The sequence below is a fragment of the Giraffa tippelskirchi genome, chromosome 11 (genome assembly GCF_054371585.1).
Source record: "Giraffa tippelskirchi isolate mGirTip1 chromosome 11, T2T-mGirTip1v1.2.pri, whole genome shotgun sequence".
Lineage (NCBI taxonomy): Eukaryota > Metazoa > Chordata > Mammalia > Artiodactyla > Giraffidae > Giraffa > Giraffa tippelskirchi.
In genome coordinates this window covers 23842621-23864909 of record NC_137285.1, presented here as the reverse complement: position 1 = coordinate 23864909, position 22289 = coordinate 23842621, and the positions used below count along the sequence as shown (strand labels likewise).

Here is a 22289-nt window from a genome sequence, read left to right as displayed (position 1 = left end):
AACGAAACAATCAGTAGACAGGTTTTACCCTGCATCCCTCCCCAGGTTTTATTAACAACGAATACAATTTTAAAATAACTGAGAAAATATTCTTAAACTTAGGCGAGTGTAAGACAAAATTCTAAACGTGCCTTCAAAGATAGAGGTAGATGAGGGTGTAAGCACATTTTACAAATACAGTGTCTGCCAGCTCTTCCTGTTACTGCTGATGAGTTTAGAAGTGAAGGCAGATTCAATTTCTATTCTCATTCACACCTCACCAGTAGATATCAGGAATTACAAACCAAGTCGACTTAATGAAAATGATGATATCCCTAGAGTTTGTCATACTGAAATAATTTTGTGTTTTCCAAAAACTTCATTTTGGTTTCCTCTGGCAAGGAAATGCTGCGCGTGTGTGTGTGTGTGTGTGTGTGTGGTGGAGCCCAGATCCTTTAAAAGATTCATATGCCTAAGATGTATCCCAAAGAACCAGTAATGCAAAGCTCACTCATTTCCCCGAGGCCATGACATCACTTTGATGGTGGACACAGCAAATCTGGGTGCATAACAAAATGGATGCATAGCAGATTTTTTAAAAGCTTAATATACGTTAATAGCAAACTTGCAGGAACAGTACAGAAAATACACACCACTATACACATGTATGTAAAGCAACTCAAAATTGTACTGAACAGATGGAACCTACCATATGATTAAAATACTGCAAAGACCATTTAGTTGCCATCAACAAGAAATGTACTTGTTTTAAATATCATATGATACTGTTTATATCTGGAATTTTTAAAATGATGTAAATGAAATTATTCACAAAACAGAAATAGACTCACTGATAAAAAACAAACTTATGGCTACCAAAGGGGAAAGGTGTGGATACAACTTTGTAATTAAACTATATTTCAATAAATTTTTTTGTCACTTTATTTTTTTAATTGAAGGATAATTGCTTTACAGAATTTTGTGGCCTTCTGTCATACATCAGCAAGAATCAGCCATAGGTTCACCCATATCAATAAAAATTTTTAAAAAAGACATTTGTTTTAAGAAAATCCAAATGCTGGCAATATTTTAACAGGTTTATTGTTATAAAATTCAACTTCTGAAACTTTTTTGCTGAAACATTCTGACCTGTGTTAATGTCTCTGCTTTTAATACTATTCTCAAGCAAATGGAAATGGAAAAATTGTTAACCCTTGATTTCTGCCCCCTATTTTTCCACCCAAAATTACACAGGTAGCTTTTGACCCCATGGGGGAAAAAATCTAACATTTAGAACTATCAAACAAGAAGATTTTTTTTTTTTTTAAAGAGTGAAATGTTTTCTGTCCTAGTAGGGTCTTAGGGATATTCTTGGTATAAGCAACATACTGGCTGAATGTCCTTTGGCATAACTGTGACACATTTGGCATGAATCGCCCACAGACTGGTGTCTTCTAAAAAGACAACCAGATGCCTCACTTGTCTCTTGCCAAGCATGGAGAGCTGCGCTCTGTAGGTGCAAATCCATATGGAAGATGGGTCTTTGGGACACTAGTCCACCATCTTTTCAGTCTGCTGGCCTTCCAAAATAAAGTTGCTATTTCTTGCCCCAACAACTCGTTTCTTGATTTATTGGCCTATCGTGCAGCAGGCAGTATGAACTCTGACTCAGTAACATTTACTCTCCACTTCTCACCTCTCTCCTAATTACATGTCTTTTTCTCCACCAGGAAGGCCAACCTTAATCCCTAAAATCCATTCATCCCTCACTGCACAGGCAAATGTTCCCTCTCTGAGAAACTTTGTCTGATCATCCAAACAAGCAGTAAAGTCTCCTCCCAAACTTTTCTACCACCTCCTACAAAACATAGACCTACTTTTTTTGGTACTTGTTGGGTATTTGTCCAACTCTTCTCCTTATACATCTTTATTCTCCTCCCAAGGTCATGCTAGTTCTGTGCTAGATAATATTTGCTAAATGAATGATTTCCAACTGGTTCTACCCTTCTGTTTCTCACTTTTGATTCTTTTCACTTGAATTAGCTTAAGCCATTCGATTACATTATAACCCTAATATCTCATCATGAAAAGGTAAACAATTTAATGAAAGCCTTCTTTTGGCATTACATATGAATTTTGACTAGCTCAGTCAGTAAAGAATCTGCCTGCAGTGCAGGAGACCCAGGTTCGATCCTTGGGTTGGGAAGATCCCCTGGAGCAGGAAATGGCAACCCACCCCAGTATCCTTGCCTGGAAAATCTCATTGACAGAGGAGCCTGGTGGGCTGCAGTCCGTGGGGTCGCAAAGAGTCGGGGACGACTGAGCGACTAACATTTATAAATTTTGACGAGGCTTCCCTGGTGGCTCAGCAGAAAGAATCCCACTGCAATGCAGGAGACCCAGGTTCAGTTCCTTGGAGGAGGAAATGGCAACCCACTTCAGTATTCTTGCCTGAGGAATCTCATGACAGAGGAGCCTGGCAGGCTATCCAGTCCATGGGGTCATAAGAGTCAGACATGACTTAGCAACTAAACAACTACCACCATGAGGGGAGACAGTTCAATCCAAGATCCCACATGCTCCATGGTGTGGCCAAAAGGTTTTTTCCTTATTAGAAAAAAACAGAAATTCCTTTTGCTTTTAATTTTTAAACATGTTTCTTCTCTCATGATTAGGGGGAAAGATTTCATCAACAAAAAAAATTTTTATAAGACAGCTGAAATACTTAACTGGAGAAAAGAATGGCTACCCATTCCAGTATTCTTGCCTAGAGAATTCCATGGACAGAGGAGCCTGGCAGACTACGGTCCGTGGGGTCACAAAGAGCTGGACTTGACTGAGCAGCTAACGTAACCCTTTAAAATTTAGCTGAAGGTATAACAGCAACTTTCAAGTTGAAAGTACAAACTGCATTAAACTTTTCTGGGCTTGCCTTCCACATCAGTTCATTGTCAAATCTCTTAGTGAAGCCAAGGGGAACAAAACACAAGATAAAGAAAAAAAAAAAAGAAGAGTAGATATTTTTATTTAATGAAAGCACATGTTATGAAATTTTAAAAAGCGAGAGCATGGCAAGCAGCAAAGAAAATTCTCATTTCCTCCTTCTAAGCTTATTTACTTTCTAGCAAAATACATTGTCTCAACTCCCAGGCTGAAGGAAATCATCTTAGATATAAGAAATTATCGTGGAAAGTCATTAAGCTGTCATGCACGAGCCGAATGTTCCTACCACATTGCTTATCAAAGAGAACCATAAAATGCACTCACTCCATACGCCCCTGCAAGCAGAAACCGCATGCTTTGCCGAGATGGTTGGATCGAGAGATCAAAGAAGCTTTAATAGAAAACCACCGCCTAACTCAAACCATCCTGCAGCTAAAACAGAATCTTAGCCTGTCAACACAGAAAGGAAACATCAGCACAGAAATTTCTTTCGTTCTTTAATTAAACGCCCATATGATGCTGCCTATGAACCAGGTGCTAGGCCAAGTATTCGCTAATTTTGGCCTCATAGGAAACTATGAGGCATGTAGCATTTTCTGAGTCATGCCACTTTACAGATGGAGAAACTGAGGCCCAGAGCGGTGAAGCATACCCAGATAGCATGCAATCACTCTATTACACAGCCATGGAGGACTACCCTTTGCCTGACAGGGATGATTCGATCTTGTTCTAAAGATGTTAACGAACTTGCCAGCAGGAAGCAGTAATGAAGGATTAAGTAGATTTCACAGGGGACTGGGATCTCGCTTTTTGAAATGTTCTTGCTAAGAATAATCACTTTATTTTTTTAGCTGTGTAACATACACAGCATCACCTTTTTTTAAAAAGCAATCTAAGAACACTCTCTCTGCGTGCATGCTAAATCGCTTCAGTCGTGTCCAACTCTTTGCGACCCTGTGGGCTGTAGCCTGCCAGGCTTCTCTGTTCATGGGATTCTCCAGGCAAGAATACTGGAGTGGGTTGCCATGCCCTCCTCCAGGGGATCTTCCCAACCCAGGGATCAAAACTGCGTCTCTTACATCTTCTACACTGGCAGGTGGGTTCTTTACCACTAGTGCCACCTGGGAAGCCCAACATTCTCTTTACTATTTTAAAAATGGTTGGTAGAGAGACGAGTGTTGATTAAAAATGAGAGCAATAATATTCCAAAGAGGAGGGTGGTAACTGCCTTCTGAGCTGGACCATGGAACATGGTAGGAACAAACAAGAACGCTGTATGGAGCCCAGCCCCTGGGCTCCCTGTCCTGGCAGACACACCTCCAGCCTGGAGTTACCTGTCCTCATCTCTCTTCCTAACCAAACCTCATATCCACTCAGGCAAGGGCCAAGTCTATTCTATTCTCTGGGACTAAACATAATGGCCACATTGATATCCAGTTAGTGACCTACAAAAGTATTCTCGGTTCTTGTCTGATCGTTCATACAAACAAATCGCTGTGATCATCGATTTTCTGCTTTGAATATTTGGCATCCATTTCACCTCTTCTGCTTCCCCTGTGTATCTTCTCACCTCCACCCACTGGGTGTGGTCTGGTGGAAGTGGAATTGGGTGCCTGGTCCTCTCCTTACAAAATGGCAGAGGGAATCCAAGGCAGACTATGGACCTTGAAGGGAATGACCCAGAGACTAAGAAATGGATGCAGTCAAATCTGGTCTTCAGCCTCCCCAACAATTCTTTTAGAAGCTCTTATCATCTCCTAATACATGTCCTTGTGCTGAAGTTGGTCTTAGGCTGCAGCCCACGGGCACTGGCTGAGCTGTGTAGCTTCTTCACTGGGGTCTCCCATCTGACCAGGCTCCATGCAGAGACACGGACAAAGAGAGCAGGAATCACTGCTGTACGCACTGTGAGCACACCCTAAAAACAGACTGAGCTCTTTCTCAAGACATATTCACTAACTGAGTCAATGCAATTTTGTTTTAAGAGGCCCTGCACATGACCGGGAAAGGCTACAGTCCTCCAAAACGGTGCAATTTAGACATACAGCGTTTATTCAGTAATTGAGCTTAGCAGTTAACAAAGAAAAAAAAATGAATGGAAGAAGAGTGTATTCACATCAGATGTCAAAAATAATTATAGTACTTGGGGTGTTTAATCCGCTCTAAGAGATAATGGTTAAAAGATGAATTGTAATGTGTCCCAAGATTTGACCTCTGACCCACTTCTCAAATCCATTTCCAAAAGATCAGCGTATTAACCCATAACATTGTAGCAAAGATTCAATGTCAAGTGTAAAATCCTTTTAGTCTCCTCCTACTTCTGTATTCAAAAGTAGTGTTAAATTGAATTCTTGACACTGAAAACTGATAGATGCCTAGAAATCTTGTAAGGATAATGAGGAAGAGCTTGTTTAAGTTGAGTGGTCAAGAGAAGCACATCGAAGCCAGGCCAAGATCTGGGGAGGGAATCTCATTAAGGAAGCAGCCAACACACTGGCTTTCAAGAGGGAGTATGTTTAGGGGCCACACACACACACACACATACACACAACCATCCAGTGTGGCCCAAGTCAGTGTTTTCCAAACTTCGAATCACGGAGCATGTCATGAAATCAATCTTGGAATAAAAATAGGCACTGTTAATGACATGAAATATCAAAGCAGAGGCATGGAACAAGTTTTTAAAAAAATATCAGTGTGTGAAATACATGAAGCAAGAGGATTGTTTAATTAAGCTTGTTTCCGGTGTGTGTGTGTGTGTGTCTGTGTGTGTTGGGTCATCACATAAAATGTGCTGAAGTTGGCTTTACTTGCTGTCTGGTAATGTGAAACTGGCCATGGGAAAACTTTTTTACAGAAATAGGCATATAGGGCTTTTAGAAAATAGGGCTTGGGATTTCCCTGTTGGTCCAATGGTTAAGACTTTGCCTTCCAAGAAGGGTGCAGGTTCAGTTCTGGTTAGGGAGCTTAAAAAAAACAAACAAACATAAAACAGAAGTAATACTGTAACAGATTTAATAAAGACTTTAAAAATGGTCCACATCAAAAAGATTAAAAAAAAAAAATTGGGTTTACCACCTTGTGCATCCCAACAGCACCAGTCGTTCAACACTGACCAGCGTACCACTGGTTACGGAGAAAGAGCAAAAAACATAAAACACTTAAGAGACACTGCTGCTGCTGCTAAGTCGCTTCAGTCGTGTCCAACTCTGCGCAACCCCATAGACGGCAGCCCACCAGGCTCCTCCGTCCCTGGGATTCTCCAGGCAAGAATACTGGAGTGGGCTGCCATTTCCTTCTCCAATAAGAGACACTGGTTTATCTGAATTATTGGAGGATATGAAATGTGTGTCTACATATCAATATATTGGTTTTAAATCTTCTGAGGAACTCATTGGTGGTCTGCATTTTCATTGCCAGGCATTCAGTTCAATCCCTGGTTGAGGAACTAAGATCCCACAAATAGGGCAGTGTAACCAAAAAAAAAAAAAAAAACTTTTATAGGGAAGAGGGAGCCAAGAAGGAAACAAGTGGTTTGAATTTGTGACTAATCATATTCAGTGCTGCCTTAGTATTTCAGAAACTCAAATTATTCTGTCTACTAAGACAACACTAAGGTGTTTGTGATGGTGGCTACTGATTCTCTTTAGATTTGATAAAGACCTGTTAGAAGCAGGGATATTGCTAGGGGCTGAATGTTTGTGTCTCCCTTAAAATTCACACATTGAAATCTTAATCCCCAAGGTGATGATATTTGGAAGCGTAGGTCTTTGGGAAGTGATGCAGGAACCCTCATGAATGGGATTGGTGTTCTAATAAAAGATCCCAGAGAGCTCCGAGGACTCAGCAAGCAAGGAAGAGCATTCTGGACTTCCTGGGTGGTCCAGTGATACAGAATCCGCACGCCAATGCAAGGGACATGGGTTCGATCCCTGGTCCAGGAAGATTCCACATGCCTCGACGGCTAAGCCTGTGCACCACAACTACTGAGCCCTCGCTTGAGAACCCGTGCTCTGCAACAAGCAAAGCCACTGCAGTGAGAAGCCTGGGCATCACAACTAGAGAGTAGCCTCTGCCCGCTGAAACTAGAGAAAGTCCGTATGCAACAATGAAGATCCAGCATAGCCAAAAACTGAAGAAAAAAAAAGATAAAGGAAGAGTATCCTCAGAAGAAAATGACCCAGCCGGCACTTTCACCTTGGACTCGAAGCCCCCAGAAGGTCAGAAATAAATTTCTGTTGTTTCTTAGCCACCTCGTCTGCGGTACGTGGTTATAGCTGCCCAGATGGACCAAGACAAATAAACAGGAGTCAGATCCCAAGCACTCGCTTCTGCATTCAGGTCTGTGCAAGCCTGAGAAGGCAGCCACACCCCTGCAGGCGAGTTAGATCGGGAAGATCCAGTCTCTCTGGTCCGTGGAGGTAAAGTGAGCAGATTCCAGGAAATCTCCAGACTGGGTGTGCCCCTGGCACAGTGCCAGGTGCTTACAACTGGTTTTTCCAAGTGGTAAATTTGCAACCCAAGATGCCTTTCTCTGTTTCCTAGAGGGTTTTTAGTTACAGATAGTGGAGCACTTTGTGGAAGAAGTGCTTGAGAATTATTACTAATTCATGGCAATGAACTTAAGGACCAGTAACTCTCAGATCATAACCCTTCACGGCCCTTCACTCTAGAGCTCCCTTTCCAGACTCCTCTTTCTCTTTCATTCCCTTGCTGCTTTGCTTTCCTGGCTCCACCCACACAAACTAAGTCAATGGCTGAAGATGCAGCTTCAAAAGGGACCTCCAGGGGCCTCAGGGGTGGGGCATTCTATGAGACTTGTTCTGGACCTGCATTGGCCCAGGAAGGAATATGTCCTCAGTTATGTCAGAGATGTATTAGACTAGCTTGGAAAAGGGGAGGAGAAAAGGGAAAAGGAGAAATTTCACTAGAAATTGCAGAAGCACTAAAGCTTCCCAAGACACGACTTTCCCAGGGTCCCTGTAAACCTGCTTTGTCTCAGCCAACTCAAGTCGCCATCTGTTTCCTGATTCTCATCAGGCAAAGTCATGAGTCAAATTCACTGCCTCACTCTGGAAGTTACAAAAAAGGAAATACAGGGACTTCCCTGGTGGTCCAGTGGTTAAGCATCCACCGGCCAATGCAGGGGACATGGGCTCCATCCCTGGTTCAGAAGGATTCCATGTGCCGTAAGGCAACTGAGCCCCCAGGCCACAACTACTGAGCCCTCAAGCTGCAACTACTGAGCACTCAGGCCTAGGGCCCACGCTCCGCAACAAGAGAGTAGCCTCTGCTTGCTCCAACTAGAGAAAGCCCGTGTGAAGCAACGAAGACTCGTGTGATCAAAATAAATAAATAAACACAACTTTAAAAAAAAAGAAAGAAACTACAGAGATTCATTTTGCAGGACCGACAAGGCAAACAAAGAGAGAAAGAGAGAGGGACAGAGCATGGACACACATGAATGTTTGTCTAGCTAGTTGCCAGCACTTAAAAATTTCACACACACACACACACACACACACACACACACACACACACACATTTTTTTTCAAAAGAGAAAAAAGGCCTCTGGACTGTGGCTTCTCTTGGAAGGTTGACAAGAGAGCCTGCATCTCGGGATGCAAATCTTGCTGGGGCTGAATAATGCTCCCTGGCAGTCATGCCACAGTTTGCCACAGTCTCCACCCTCCCCTACTGCCTCCCAGCCCAGAGCCCGAGGGTCTAATTTCTTTGCAGTGAAATTAGCAGGAAGGAAACACATTTTTTACAATCATTGTTCTTTCAAAAGTAGGCAAACTAAAATTAGAGGGAAGCTTGTATGTTTCAAAAACAAATGGGAAAATATGTTTCTTTCCCCTGGGGACGGAAAAGCCTTCCTAATTGTTATGTAGAAAACAAAACAACTGGGCCTTCCCTGGTAGTCCAGTGGTTAGGAGTCGGCCTTCCAATGCAGAGCACGTAGGTTTGATACTGGGTCGGGGATCTAAGATCCCACATGCCTCGGAGCAACTAAGCCCTCTCGCTACAACTACTGAGCCCTGCACTACAACTTGAGAGTCCAAGCACCATAACAAAGACCCGACAGCTAAGATCTGACACAGCCAAAAGAAAGCAAAAACAAAAGAACTGTCTCTTCTAAGAGACCATGACTTAGGAAGTCTTTATGAAACAAATGACGTTCCTCACTTGTAGGCAAGTGAGTTAAACAGGAAGGTGCTAATAGATGCGGGAAAACAATATGTGCCTTAGTCGCTCCCTCTTTTCTGACTCCAGTACCAGCTAAACGCTGCCTCAGTCTTTATATTTCTTGAAAAGTGTTTCTGGCACATGTTTAGTGCTATACTTTGAAGTTTGCCACCTCTCTCCAGGTTTCCTTAAAAGGAAGCGTGACAGAAAAAGTCAAACAGAGAAATCAGGTCATCATTAGGCCAGAGTTGTTTGTGAACATTTTTCTCCACCAAGCATTGTTCTTTTGTTATTTCTGCCTCCAGATACACTGTGTGTGTGTGTGTGTGTGTGTGTGTGTGTGTGTGTATGCATGCACACTCAGTCGTGTCCAACTCTTTGCAACCCCAAAGACTGTAGCCCACCAGGCTCCTCTGTCCATGGGATTTTTTTCAGGCAAGAATACCAGAGAGGGTTGCTGTTTCCTCCTTCAGGGGATCTTCCTGACCCCAGGGTTCGAACCTGCATCTCCCAGGCACACTGAGTCATAAAAACTGTTTCCCAAACTGGCTATTTGCGTACTTTCGCAATTCATCACATCTGCGCCCTGTCCCTACTATTGTTTATTTAATACTTTTGTGAAATAAATTCATTTTTTTAATCAACTGGTTTTTAAAGGAAATTTTCAGAGTTGGAAAACCAGTATCATGCATCATAAATGGAACCAAACCATAAAAACAAAAGCAATGAAAAGGAAAGCCACATTACTAAATTCTTTCAAGATAACTGCTGCTGCCATGGCTCTAAGCTTGCAGCCTTCTCTCTTGATTAGCAAGAGTCTCAGTATCAAATTAAAATTTTTTCAATCATGCTGCTCAACAGAAGGATAGAAAGAGAATTAAAACACTAATAATAGTAATAGCTTTGCCACTATGTGACTTAACATTCATTAGTGCACTGGGAATTATCTTGCTAACCATCAAAAGGCTGGCCCTGAGCCTGTGTGTGATGTGTGTATGTGAGTGCAGGTGTGTATATGTGAGTGCCTGTTACACCAACAAACAACATGGATGGTGGAGTGATTCATCTTCCATGTGACAACCAATGTGGCCCCACAAATTCTAGCTCTTGGTATATTTTTTAGGCTAGGGGCCCCTTCTCCAAGTAATGTAGTATTTCCAGAGGTCTTTAGAATACTGAGAAAAGCTTGCCACTTCTACTGCATACCTCATGGGTCCCTAGGGAACTAGGAAACTGACAAGATGAGAAATGACAAATAGAACAAGGATGTCACGAAGGCATTTAACATGCCCAGACTCAGCCATCCCTGCTGGGCAGAAGGGAAAGGCAGTGGGAGATGTTGTTCATGGGAACAGAAGACGCAGCCCTGATACAGACACCCCATGAGGAGAAGACAAGACATTCTTACTGCATGGTTACATCCCAACTGGCGGGATGAGGGTTCTGTTTTCTAAACTGCTTGAACAGTGCCAATCAGCGTTTGCTTTCATGAGATGACCAGTGTTGCCACCCGGATTCTCTGAGTCCTGAGTGCTTAGAATTGACTCTTTGGGGGAGGAGGGGGCGCTTCTCTGGTGGTCCAGTGGTTGGGAGGGCACCTGCCAACGCAGGGGACGTGAGTTCAATCCCTGGTCTGAGATTAAGATCCCACATGCCACGAGGCAACTAAGCCCATGCTCTGCAACAAAGGAAGCCACTGCAGTGAGAAGCCCTCGAACCGCAACTAGAGAGTAGCCCCTGTTCACAGTAACTAGAGAAAGTTCATGCAGAAAAGAAGAGATCAACAAAGACCCAGCATAGCCAAAAATAAAATAAAACAACAACAAAAAGCAAAAACACAGCCTTGGTAACAATTGAAAAAAAAAAAAAAAGAATTGACTCTAGAACAGATCACCTGCTTGCTCCAGATCTGCCGAGGGTGAGCAGGGGTGTCCGGAGTCCCAAGGAGATGACAGACAGCACCTCCAAGCCCTTCCGCTGACCTCTGTTCCCCGGACAATGGCCACGGTCAACCAAGGACTTCCCCCAGTGAAGACTTTATTTCTCGTGCTTATAGATTCTTATTCTCCACCCCACTTGGCTTCTAACTGCATGTCGATTACCTAATCCATTGCTTGGGTGAACAGCTCCATATCTGTTGAGCACTTCCAATGAGTTTCAAAGATGATCTGGACCACATGTAACATCTATCTTATACATCAACTTAGACAAACTTTCTTTATATGCCTCTAGTCCCGAGAGAACCCATTACGTACCCTTTGTAGCATTAAATTAATTGTAAAGACTTATAAAGCATCATCTCTAACCTTGGTCTGGTGTTCATTTTTTAAAAGGCAAACAGGCTCTATTTGCTTATGAAAGAAATAAAATATGGATGAGAAAAGTAACTAATTTTACAAAATGTCTAAAAAGAATGGAGGAAAATAGAGATGAGATCAAGGCTCACCGCAAATCAACTTACTTCAGGACCAACAATAACCATGTAAACGTTGGGCTCTTCTTGATGCCATTCTTGGGGAGAAAAAAGAAAAAAAAGACTTTTAAAATGGTTTTAAGTCACAGATGAAAACATAAGTCAGTTCAGTATTAATTGTGCTACAATGTAAATTCTTTCATATCATTTTGCTTTCATATTAGTCAACTTATAATTATTTTAAATGTATTTTAAATGTAAGTATTGGACATTTTATGGTTTTAAGGAAAATTTTTTTTCTAGACCATTGCACATTATTCAGATATCTAATTTATTAGGTAGTTAGGATGCATATGCCATCGTAACTCAATATGGACTTTAGTATACACTGGAGTCTATAGACTAACTTAAGCAGTGCAACAAAATTCCAAATGTATCATACAAATTGGCATGTGTAAATTATTTCCAGGTAAAATTATTTTAGCCTTATCATTATTGGCTATTTTTTACGACCTGGAGAAAAGAAATGGCAACCCACTCCAATATTCTTGACTGGGAAATCCCATGGACAGAGGAGCCTGGTGGGCTATAGGAACCCATGGGATTGCAAAAGAATCAGACATGACTGGGCGACTAAACAACAACAGCAAAACAGATGCTGAGGGCACAGGAAAGTAGGAAACAACTGAAATGACTACACAGTACGATTATTTTTCTGGTTGTTTCCAAAGCAACAATTTAGAAACAGTTCTGCTGGTGGGCAAAATAGATGAGAAATTTCAAAGTCCTAAGGAGAGACCTTCAAAGATGGGAACCCCAGTGGAATCCCACAGGCGAAGGGTCACCCGAGAACACATACCGGAGAATGCATCCACCAAATAGAGAGGGTCTTTCACTTGTCTGAGTCCACAGATCAGGAGAAACACGTGTAGATTGTCAGCACTTTGGTTAATCTCTGCAACAGAAGAGTTCAGGGTATATTCAAAGGAGAGGACACGGCTCCACGACCTGATGACAATGGCCCCGCAGAGCTCAGAGGCTACTCAGCTCTGACCTTTCAGCCAGCTGTGCCCATACCAAACCTTTATTTTCATTTCACTGAATGAACTAACAGTTCTTCTGATGGCTCAACCTAAGCTGAGCCTGGCCTAATAAACATAAATGTACTTCCCACTGCAATGCAGGGGGAGGGGGCGACAGAGAACTGACTCAGTTATTACTGAAATGTCAGCCATCGGTCATAGAAAATATTTCAGTGAAATTCCAGTTAAGAAGAATGTCTTCTTTATGAAACCAGAAAGATGGTTTATATAGGAATGTCCTCTTAAGTTCATATATGAGTACATATACACACCCATAGATAGAGAAAAGTTTTGGTTTGCCCTTTGAAAGCTGTCGTGTAAGACCGGGGATTCCCAGGTGGTGCTAGTGATAAAGACCCGGCCTGCCAATGCAGAAGACTTAAGAGACTTGGGTTCGATCCCTGGGTCAGGAAGATCCCCTGGAGAAGGGAATAGCTACCTACTCCAGTATTCTTGCCTGGAAAATGCCATGGACTGTAGCCCGCCAGGCTCCTAGGGCTACAGTCCATGGGGCCACAAAGAGTCGAACACAACTGAGCGCACGCGTGCACACACACACACACACACACACACAAGTAAAACACAAACATTCTTTGTGGTCCCTTCAACAAAAGGTGGAACCCATTTCCCCACCCCTAGATGCTGGGCTCACCGGTGACTTGCATTAATTACACAGCAAGGGGGGACTTCCCTAGTGGCCCAGTGGCTAAGACTCTGAGCTCCCAGTACAGGGGGCCAGGGTTTGATCCTGGTCAGGGAACTAGATCCCACATGTTGCAACTAAGACTCAATGCAGCCAAATAAAGAAATAATATTAAAAAAAAAAATAACAGAGCAAGTGAAAGTGATTCCCAAGTCTTGGTCTCGAAGGCTGGTGTCCAGTGCCCTCACCCATTGGGACATGTGCACATGCATGTTAAGTTGCTTCAGTTGTGTCAAATATGTGACCCTAGAGACTATAGCCCGCTAGGCTCCTCTTGTCCATGGTATTCTCCAGGCAAGAATCCTGGAGTGGGTTGCCATGCCCTCCTCCAGGGGATCTTCCCGACCCAAGAATTGAACCTACATCTCCTGTGTTGCAGGCAGATGTTTTACCCCCTGAGCCACCTGGGAAGCCCCCACCCATTGGGACACTGCTGCCTCATAGTCAGGCTGGGCTGCCTCCTTAAGAGTATACTTGATGGAGAGAGGCTCAGCCTCTCATGCAGGACCTGTCAGGCCTCAGCCTAACTTACAAGTGAGCCCAATACACACAGAGGAAGCAGAGATGAGCCAAGTCCAAACGGTGCCTGTGTGCTAAGTCACTTCAGTCATGTCTGACCTTTTGTGACCCTACAGACTGTAGCCTGCCAGGTTCCTCTCTCCATGGAATTCTCCAGGCAAGAATACTGGAGTGGGTTGTTATTCCCTTCTCCAGGAGATCTTCCCAACCCAGGGATCAAACCCAGGTCTCTTGCATTGCGGGCAGATTCTTTACCGTCTGAGCCACCAGGGAAACCCCAAGTCTAAACCACCAACACACAAAATTATGAGAAAATACATTGTGGTTGTTTTAAGTCACCATATGCTGAGGTGGTTTGTTATACAGCCATATCACGGGGTCAATAGACAGTATTAATATCATTAACCCAAGTGAACCCAAAATTTCATCATTTGCAAATGCATATAACTGGACATAAAACCATGCAAGGAGAAGGTGTTCATTCATACATTTCATTTCATTCATCCAGTTCTTTTTTTGTTGTATTCTTCTGGTTTTTTTTAGTTGACCACACTGCACGGTATGTGGGTATGTGGGTATGGTTTGGTATGGTATGAGTATGTGGGTATGGCTGGGGTCTCCCCAACCAGGGACTAAACTTGTGCCCCCTGCAGTGGAAGCACCGAGTCCTAATCACTAGACTGCCAGGGAAGTCCCCTCATGCATTGAATTCTCAGTGGAAACAAGTTCATTTCCTCTGTGACTTTTTTCTTATTTTTTAAATCTTTTGGTCACGCCTCAAAGCATGTGAGATCTTAGTTAGCCAACTAGGGATTGAACTCGCTTTCCCTGCATTGGAAGTATAGAGTCTTAACCACTGGACTGCCAGGGAAATCCCTCCTCTGTGCTTTTTTAGTGACATAATCAGAATAAATGTAATACGATACATTGAGAGCACTCTGACACAATCACAAAAGCTAATAATAATAATAATGCATAACTAGCTCTGGAGAAAATCTTTACCGAAATGTTACCATTCAGATGTCCTCTTAGAAAACCCTTAAACCTCCTAAGAAAAGCAGGTTCGGAAAACCCTTGGAGAAAAGTGATCTTTGACGTATCTGTACCCCAGGGTCCCTAGGAAAGCCAACTTTGTAAGAAAATAATCCATAATCGATAACATTGACCTTTAGAACATTTTGTGACTTATATTGCCACCCTGCACACATGAGATATAACTATACACATAGACACACAGATACACACATACACAGTACAGCCTCAAAGAATACATACCAGGCACTCTGATATTTTCTATTCCATTTCACTTCATTTTATAGAAGTGCTGGTGCCCAACTCACTAAACTGAGTTTGAGATCCTCCTTGCCCTTCTCCTCCCTGACCTACTAGACTCTAGAAGGAGAAAGAGTTAATCCCATATCCCCTTGCCTCTCTTCCCCCACTTCTTCCTGGGCTGGAGATTAAATGTCACTGGAATTTAGAAAAGGACATTAGAATAGGATCAAACAAAGAACCAAATGCTTTGTCTTATTTTAGGAAATTTTTAAAAACAAATTTTAAATTAAATGCAGAGACAGCACCTGAGTTTGAGAGCTTATGTGCATTTTTCAGATACGTCAATATCATTTTCAGGAAATGAAGTTCAAAAATCCTGATCAAACAACCAAGGTCTCAGGCCTACCTTGGGAACGCATCAATCTGGAGTAATTCCATTTCAGCTTCTCCTGGGGAAATGTACTATCTTCATGCTCATACTTTAAAAATGAACAAAACAGACTGGCCTGTAGAGGCTTGGAGGTCAGGCACAGACCCACCTAAACTTTTTTAGTGGATTTCGTCTCCTCATTTTAACCCGAAATTTATTTTTCTTCTCTTGACTCTTCCTCTAAGATCCAGGATTCACATGAACCAAGGTTTGAACTCATCCTTTAAACACCCATTTATGTGTCTTTCCGATATTACCATTTCCTGGAGAATGGTATTTTTATCTTCTAAACAAAATGTGTCATTTTCATGGTCTGACACCACATCGGTCGCGACAGACAAAGCACCACACTCCAAGTCCTCTAAGCTTGTTCTAGAATAGAAACCCAGTCCTCCCTGAAGTCACTTTCTTTGCTGCTTTCTATTCCAGCAGCTCTTGTTTTGTTGTTTTTTTCATGTGTTATTATAAGGAGAAAAGAATTTAAGAACTTCTGCTGAGTGATCAGACTTAGTGAATGTTAGCTGAAAAATCTGTTTTGGGGGGCTGTGAATGCAGAAAGAGATCTAATGACAGGAATTTTCCATCTGAAAAACATGTGAGTTTTCCTCAGAACAGCCTGAGGAAGGAAAATATGACCATCTGAGCTGGGATATTAGAGTATCCATATAGGAATACTGAGTTTTAAAGGAGAGAGAAAATCAAATAAACAATGAAAATAGAAATAAAGTGAGACTAAAACCCAAGAAGGTGTGGCCAGGTCAAGTTTAAGTTTTTACAGTTTCAGGATTGACGGCCTTCGAGGCACCATTACTCTACATGCATTAGTTACTGGTATTTGAAAACAAAAATTAGAACTTCCCCGGTGGTCCAGTGGTTAAGACTGCACACCCAATGCAGAGGGGCCTGGGTTTGATCCTTAGTCAAAGAACTAGATCCCACATGCTGCAACTAAGCCGCCTGGTGCAACCTAGATCGAAGATCCCACATGCCACATCGAAGACCCGGTGCAGCCAAACAAATAAAAATAAAAGCAAAAATCATGGATGATGGAACCATAACAACATTTAAGACGTATCGGAAAACTCAAAGACCAGGTAACTAACTTGATGTCTAAACACATACCTCTGGATCAGAAGTGCTATTGTGACTATCACGTGAAAAATTATAACAATGCCACTCAGTGCCTTTTGGGGCTTTCCTGGTGGCTCAGACAGTAAAGAATCCGACTGTGATTCAGGAGACCTGGTTTCGATCCCTGGGTTGGGAAGATCACTGGAGAAGGGAATGGCAACCCACACCAGTATTCTTGCCTGGAGAATCCCATGGACAGAGGAGCCTGGTGGGCTACAGTCCATGGGGGTAGCAGAGTTGGACAGAACTAGGCAACTAACATTTCACTTTCTTCAGTGCCTTTAATCTATTTTATTCTCTATTTGTTCCTAGTTGACCTGTTTGAACATGGAATCTGGTTGGCATAAAACTGATTTAATGTTTTAAACTAAGGAGATTTAGAAATATAACTGAATATTCTCAGCAAACCTAAGGTGTACCTTAAAGGAGAATGCATCCTGAAATTGACATCAGATGTTCAAGAAGGTGACTATAAACCCTGGGGATTAATCAGCTATCTGCCTGTTTATACCAAGTATTCATTGAGACCCTTCCCAACCCACCCATACTGAGTGAAGTAAGTCAGAGAAGGAGAAATACGATACCCTGTATGTGAGGAATCTGAAAAGAAATGGAACAAATGAACTCATTTACAAAACAGAAACAGACTCACGGACTTCTTGAAGAAACTTGTGGTTGCCAGCAGGGAAGAATGGGAGGAAGAGATCGAGAGTTTGGGATGGATGTATATACACTGCTATATTTAAAACGGATAAGCAACAAGGACCTACTGTACAGCATAGGAAACTCTGCTCAATGTTATATGTCAGCCTGGATGAGAGGGGAGTTTGGGGGAGAATGGATACATGTATATGTACAGCTGAGTCCACCTGAAACTATCACAACATTGTTAATCGGCTACATTCCCATATAGTATAAAGAGTTAAAAACAAAACAACTTGATTTCAAGGTTAATAATTCATAGGAATCCAGAAGACGAGTATCTGATCACCAACAGTCTTCATCAAATGCATTACAACCTTTTTTTAATGGCGGCACTGCACCCCATATGGGATCTTAGCTCCCCGACCAGGAATCCCTGCCCCCTGCAGTAGAAGTGTAGCACCCTAATCATTGGGCCACCAGAGAAGTCCCTCACTGTAACTTCTGTTTTCACTGTCTCAGGATGGAAGTGACAAAACGCAATCACAGATTTCGAATTCTCCGGAGGACAGCGTTAAGACAGCAGATGGGTGAGAAAGACGGTCCATCTCTGGAGTCTGAACTCCAGAACTGACAAAGATGAATGACCATACAAATGAGAACAGACACCTGATCATAAAGCCCAGAGTCGCTGCTGAATTCTCCATCTTATCCTTAAGCCATTATCCAGCAGTCAGCTCCTGCAGCCACAGCCGCAGCTCCCCTAAGCCCATCTATTCTGAATACATTTACAGCTTCTAATTGCACACATTAAGAATGGACTGCAGCCAAGCAGGTCTCCAGAGGGAATGTTGTCTAAGGAGTATTTAAAATCTCCTGGCTCTTTCGTTAATCACTCAACAGTAAGACTGATGAAACAAGCAAACATCAGGCTACAAAACTGGATGACAAATCACCCTCTTTTTGGAAAGTATGAATCTTGGTTACCCCGCAACGGTGACCTGTGATATACAGATGATGGAATAACCTTACAGCAGGCGATTTAAAACAAGCCCCCAGGTTCTGAATAACGGCTTACACTTCCTGACATGATAAAGCAATCGGACCACATGGGTTCATTTGTAATGCTGACAACAGCTCTGTCATTGTAACCGAGATTGATGTAAAACACTTGGAAAATTATTTCTCATCAAATGCTTGAAAATTTCCTCTTTTCAAGGGAATGGAATTCAAGGGACTGGAATGGAGTATGTGGTGGAGGTTCTGTTTGAAGTTTTTGGAGCAAAAACAAGCTCGGGGTGTCTTCCTGTTTGCTGCAGGTAGGGCACTGATTTTGCATTTTCACGCTCTTCTCTGACATTTACAGGAGGACCCGCAACTTCAGCTCCCTCTAAAGATACCCTTGCATTGTTGTCTTTAAGGAGAAGCATTCCAGGTTAAAAGAGATGAATCCTTAGGCTTCAAATTGCATTTCCTGAGATAATTCTATTTTGTCTTTTTTAATTTTGTGGCTGCCTCCGGTCTTGGTTGCAACGCACCAGCTTCTCTAGTTGTGGCACACGGCTTAGTGGGCTTAGTTGCCCTGTGCCATGTGGGATCTTAGTTCCCTGACCAGGAATTGAACCCATGTCCCCTGCATTGGAAGGTGGATTCTTCACCATTAGACCACCAGGGAAGTCCTTGCTGAGATTATTGTAGCTATTCTAGCACCTTCACCAGAATTACTGGGCTGATCAGCCTGTAAGGCAGTTATAATCCCAAGCAGCTTATACTTTGGGCTTCATCTGTGGACAACTTTCTACACTTAAAGATACTGTAGAATAAAATTTTGCTTAAACACCATGATTATGCTTGGATCATACCATGCACAGAAAACACAATGGCACCACACATAGGGAAGATGGAACCCTGAGAGCTTCACTGATGGACACACACCCTGATGTCAATTCTCCAAGGGACCATCACACAAAATGTATGAAAGCTCTGGTTAAATGCATAATCTAATCCAGCAATTCTTTCTCTAGGAATTGCTCCTAAGAAAACATTTGGGCAGACATATGAAGATTAAAATCCTAGCACTTTCACCACTGCATATCAAAAAGGTTTTAAAAAATCTGAATGCCCTGGACTTCCCTGGTGGTACAGTAGTTAAGAATCTGCCTGCCAATGCAGGGGACATGGGTTCTATCTCTGGTCTGAGAAGATTCCACATGCTATGGAACAGCTAAAGCCCGTGCACCACAACTGTTGAGCCCACACTCTAGAGCCTAAGTGCTGAAACTACTGAAGCCCGTGTGCCTAGAGACTGTGCTCCACAACAAGAGAAACCACCGCAATGCACCACAGTGAAGAGTAGCCCCCGTTCATTGCAACTAGAGAAAGCCCTTGCGCAGCAACAAAGACCCAGGGCAACCAAAAATAAAAATATTAAATAAAATTATTTAATAAATAATAAAAATCTAAATGTCCAACAAAAAGGATTGTTTGGATACATTTATAGTATTTTAAATACAATAAAGGAATTAAGAGCATGATGTAATTATAATCAAGAAATAATAAGATTTCAAGATATAATGCCAATGTACAAAAACCAAATGTACCTCTATATACTAGCAACAACTAAAATTCAAAACTGAAATCAAAAAAAAATCTTCATAATACATCAAAAATAACAAAATCCTTACAAACATTTTTAAAAGACATGAAAGACCTGTACAAACCAATATGAAGATAAATAAGACCCAAGCAAATGGAAAGATACATCATGTTCAGAGATTTTAAGATAAATTATTGTTAAGATATCAAATCTCTCTAAAATGATCTATAGATTCAGTGCAACAAGATTTTATAGAAACTGACAGGATGATTCTAAAATTTTTATATGGGTATGCAAAAAACCTAGAAGAACTAAAACAATTCTGAAACCAAGTCATAGCCTAACACTACCTGATTTCTAGACGTACCATAAATCTACACCAACAAGACAGCATGATACTGACGTAAGAGTGGGTATATACAGATACACTGGAGAAGAGAATGGCAACCCACTCCAGTATTTTGCCTGGAGAATTCCAATGACAGAAGAGTCTGGTGGGCTACAGTCCATGGGGTCGCAAAGAGTCAGATACAACTGAGCGACTAACAACATACAGGTACATAAAAGGAGCACATATAGTAAATGGATTCTCAGCAGAGGGACTAGAGCAATTCGTTGAAAAGCATTTTCAGTGATATTGGAATTCATAGAAAAAAGATGAATTTCCATCCCTGTCTCCTACCACAACACAAAAATTAATTTCAGAAGGATTACAATCCTAATGGAAAAGCTAAGACTTCTGGAGAAGAAAATAAGGAAAATATTTTTTTGACCTTAGGGTAAGCAGATTTCTTAGATAGGACTCCAAAAGACTAACCATTAAAGAAAAAATTGATAAGCTAGACTTCAACAGAATTTAAAACCTCTGCTCTTCGAAAGACATGGTTAAAAACACAAAAAGGTAAACCAGAGAATGAAAGAAAACATTCACAATCTATGTATCTGATAGAAAGCTTGTACCCATGTGCTTCCCTTGTGGTCCAATGGTTGTTAAGAAATCACCTATCAGTGCAGGGGATGTGGGTTCAACCCCTAGTCCAGGAAGATTCTACTAGCTGCAGAGCAACTAAGCCCGTGTGCCACAACTACTGAGCCTGCACACCTAGAACCTGGGCTCCACAACAAGAGAAGCCACCACAATGAGAAGCCTGCTCACTGCAACTAGAATGGCCCCCACTCGCTGCAACTAGAGAAAGCCCCCTTACAGCAACCAAGACACAGCACAACCAAAAAGAAAGAAAGACAAATCTGTCAACATTAAAAAAAAAAGAGAGGAGATCGAGCTTTTACCCAGAAGAACAACAAATAAATTAAAAAACTCTCTGCAGATCGAGAATTAAAAGACAACATGCTAAAAAATTTGGGCAAAAGTCTTGGCTAGACATCTCACCAAAGAAGACACATGAATGGCCAACACCATAGTCAGATACCAATTCGTTATCCCCTAGGATAACTATAACTGAATAGTCTGAAAACATCAGTCGTTGGCAAGGATGTGCCATGTGCCATAACTAGATCTCTCACCAGTGTCTGTGGAAGTGTAAAATAATTTTGAAAGTGTAAAGTATAAAACACTTTCAAAAAGTGTTTGACTGTTCTTTTATAAAGTTAAGCATGTATCCACCCTAAACTCAAGCTGTTGAACTTACAGGCTTTATCCAAGAGAAATTCCAACAAAGGTCACCAGATTTCTTGAACAAACATGTGGAGAGTGTTTTTATTTATAACAGCTAAAAATGGGAAAACAACCCAAAGTGAAAGAAAGTGAAAGTCACTCAGTCATGTCCGACTCTTAGTGACCTCATGGACTAGAATTTAATTTAGTATTTAATTTAATTTAATTCTCCAGGCCAGAATACTGGAGTGGGTAGACTTTCCCTTCTCCAAGGGATCTTCCCAACCCAGGGATCAAACCCAGGTCTCCTGCATTGCAGGTGGATCCTTTACCAGCTGAGCCACAAGGGAAGCCCAAGAATACTGGAGTGGGTAGCCTATCCCTTCTCCAGGGGATCTTCCTGACCCAGGAATCAAACTGAGGTGCCCTGCATTGCAGGTAGATTCTTTACCAACTGAGCTATCAGGGAAGACTGCCCAAAAGTCTATCAATAGGAGAAAGGAGAAACAAATTATGACACATCCATACAATGGACAGTGGAATACGATGCAACAATAAAAAAGGAAGAACTACAGATACATCATCCTACAAGATGGATGAATCTCAAAAACATTGTGTTGAGCAAAAAAGATGCCAGACATGAACAGTATTTACTGTATGATTCCACTGAGATGAAGTTTAAGACTAGGTAAAACTAACTGAGAATGATAGAAACTGGAATAGAGTCCCTTACAGAAGGATAGGAACTAAATATGGAAAAGCACAAGAGGAA

The 22289-nt window shown here is 41.9% G+C and overlaps 1 protein-coding gene across 2 annotated transcripts in view; it reads right to left on the bottom strand.

Moving 5' to 3' along the window:
- GLT1D1 (glycosyltransferase 1 domain containing 1) overlaps positions 1-22289 on the bottom strand; it is a 104077-nt gene that overhangs the window by 35434 nt on the left and 46354 nt on the right. The window contains exons 7-8 of one of the 2 annotated variants that reach the window (XM_081544709.1): positions 12384-12479; positions 11573-11622 (exon numbers count right to left, since the gene is read on the bottom strand). The exons of the other annotated variant lie outside the window; for it this stretch is intronic. Coding sequence (XP_081400835.1) covers positions 11573-11622; positions 12384-12479 — 146 coding nt within the window. The remainder of the gene's footprint in view (positions 1-11572; positions 11623-12383; positions 12480-22289) is intronic. 2 annotated transcript variants of the gene reach the window in all.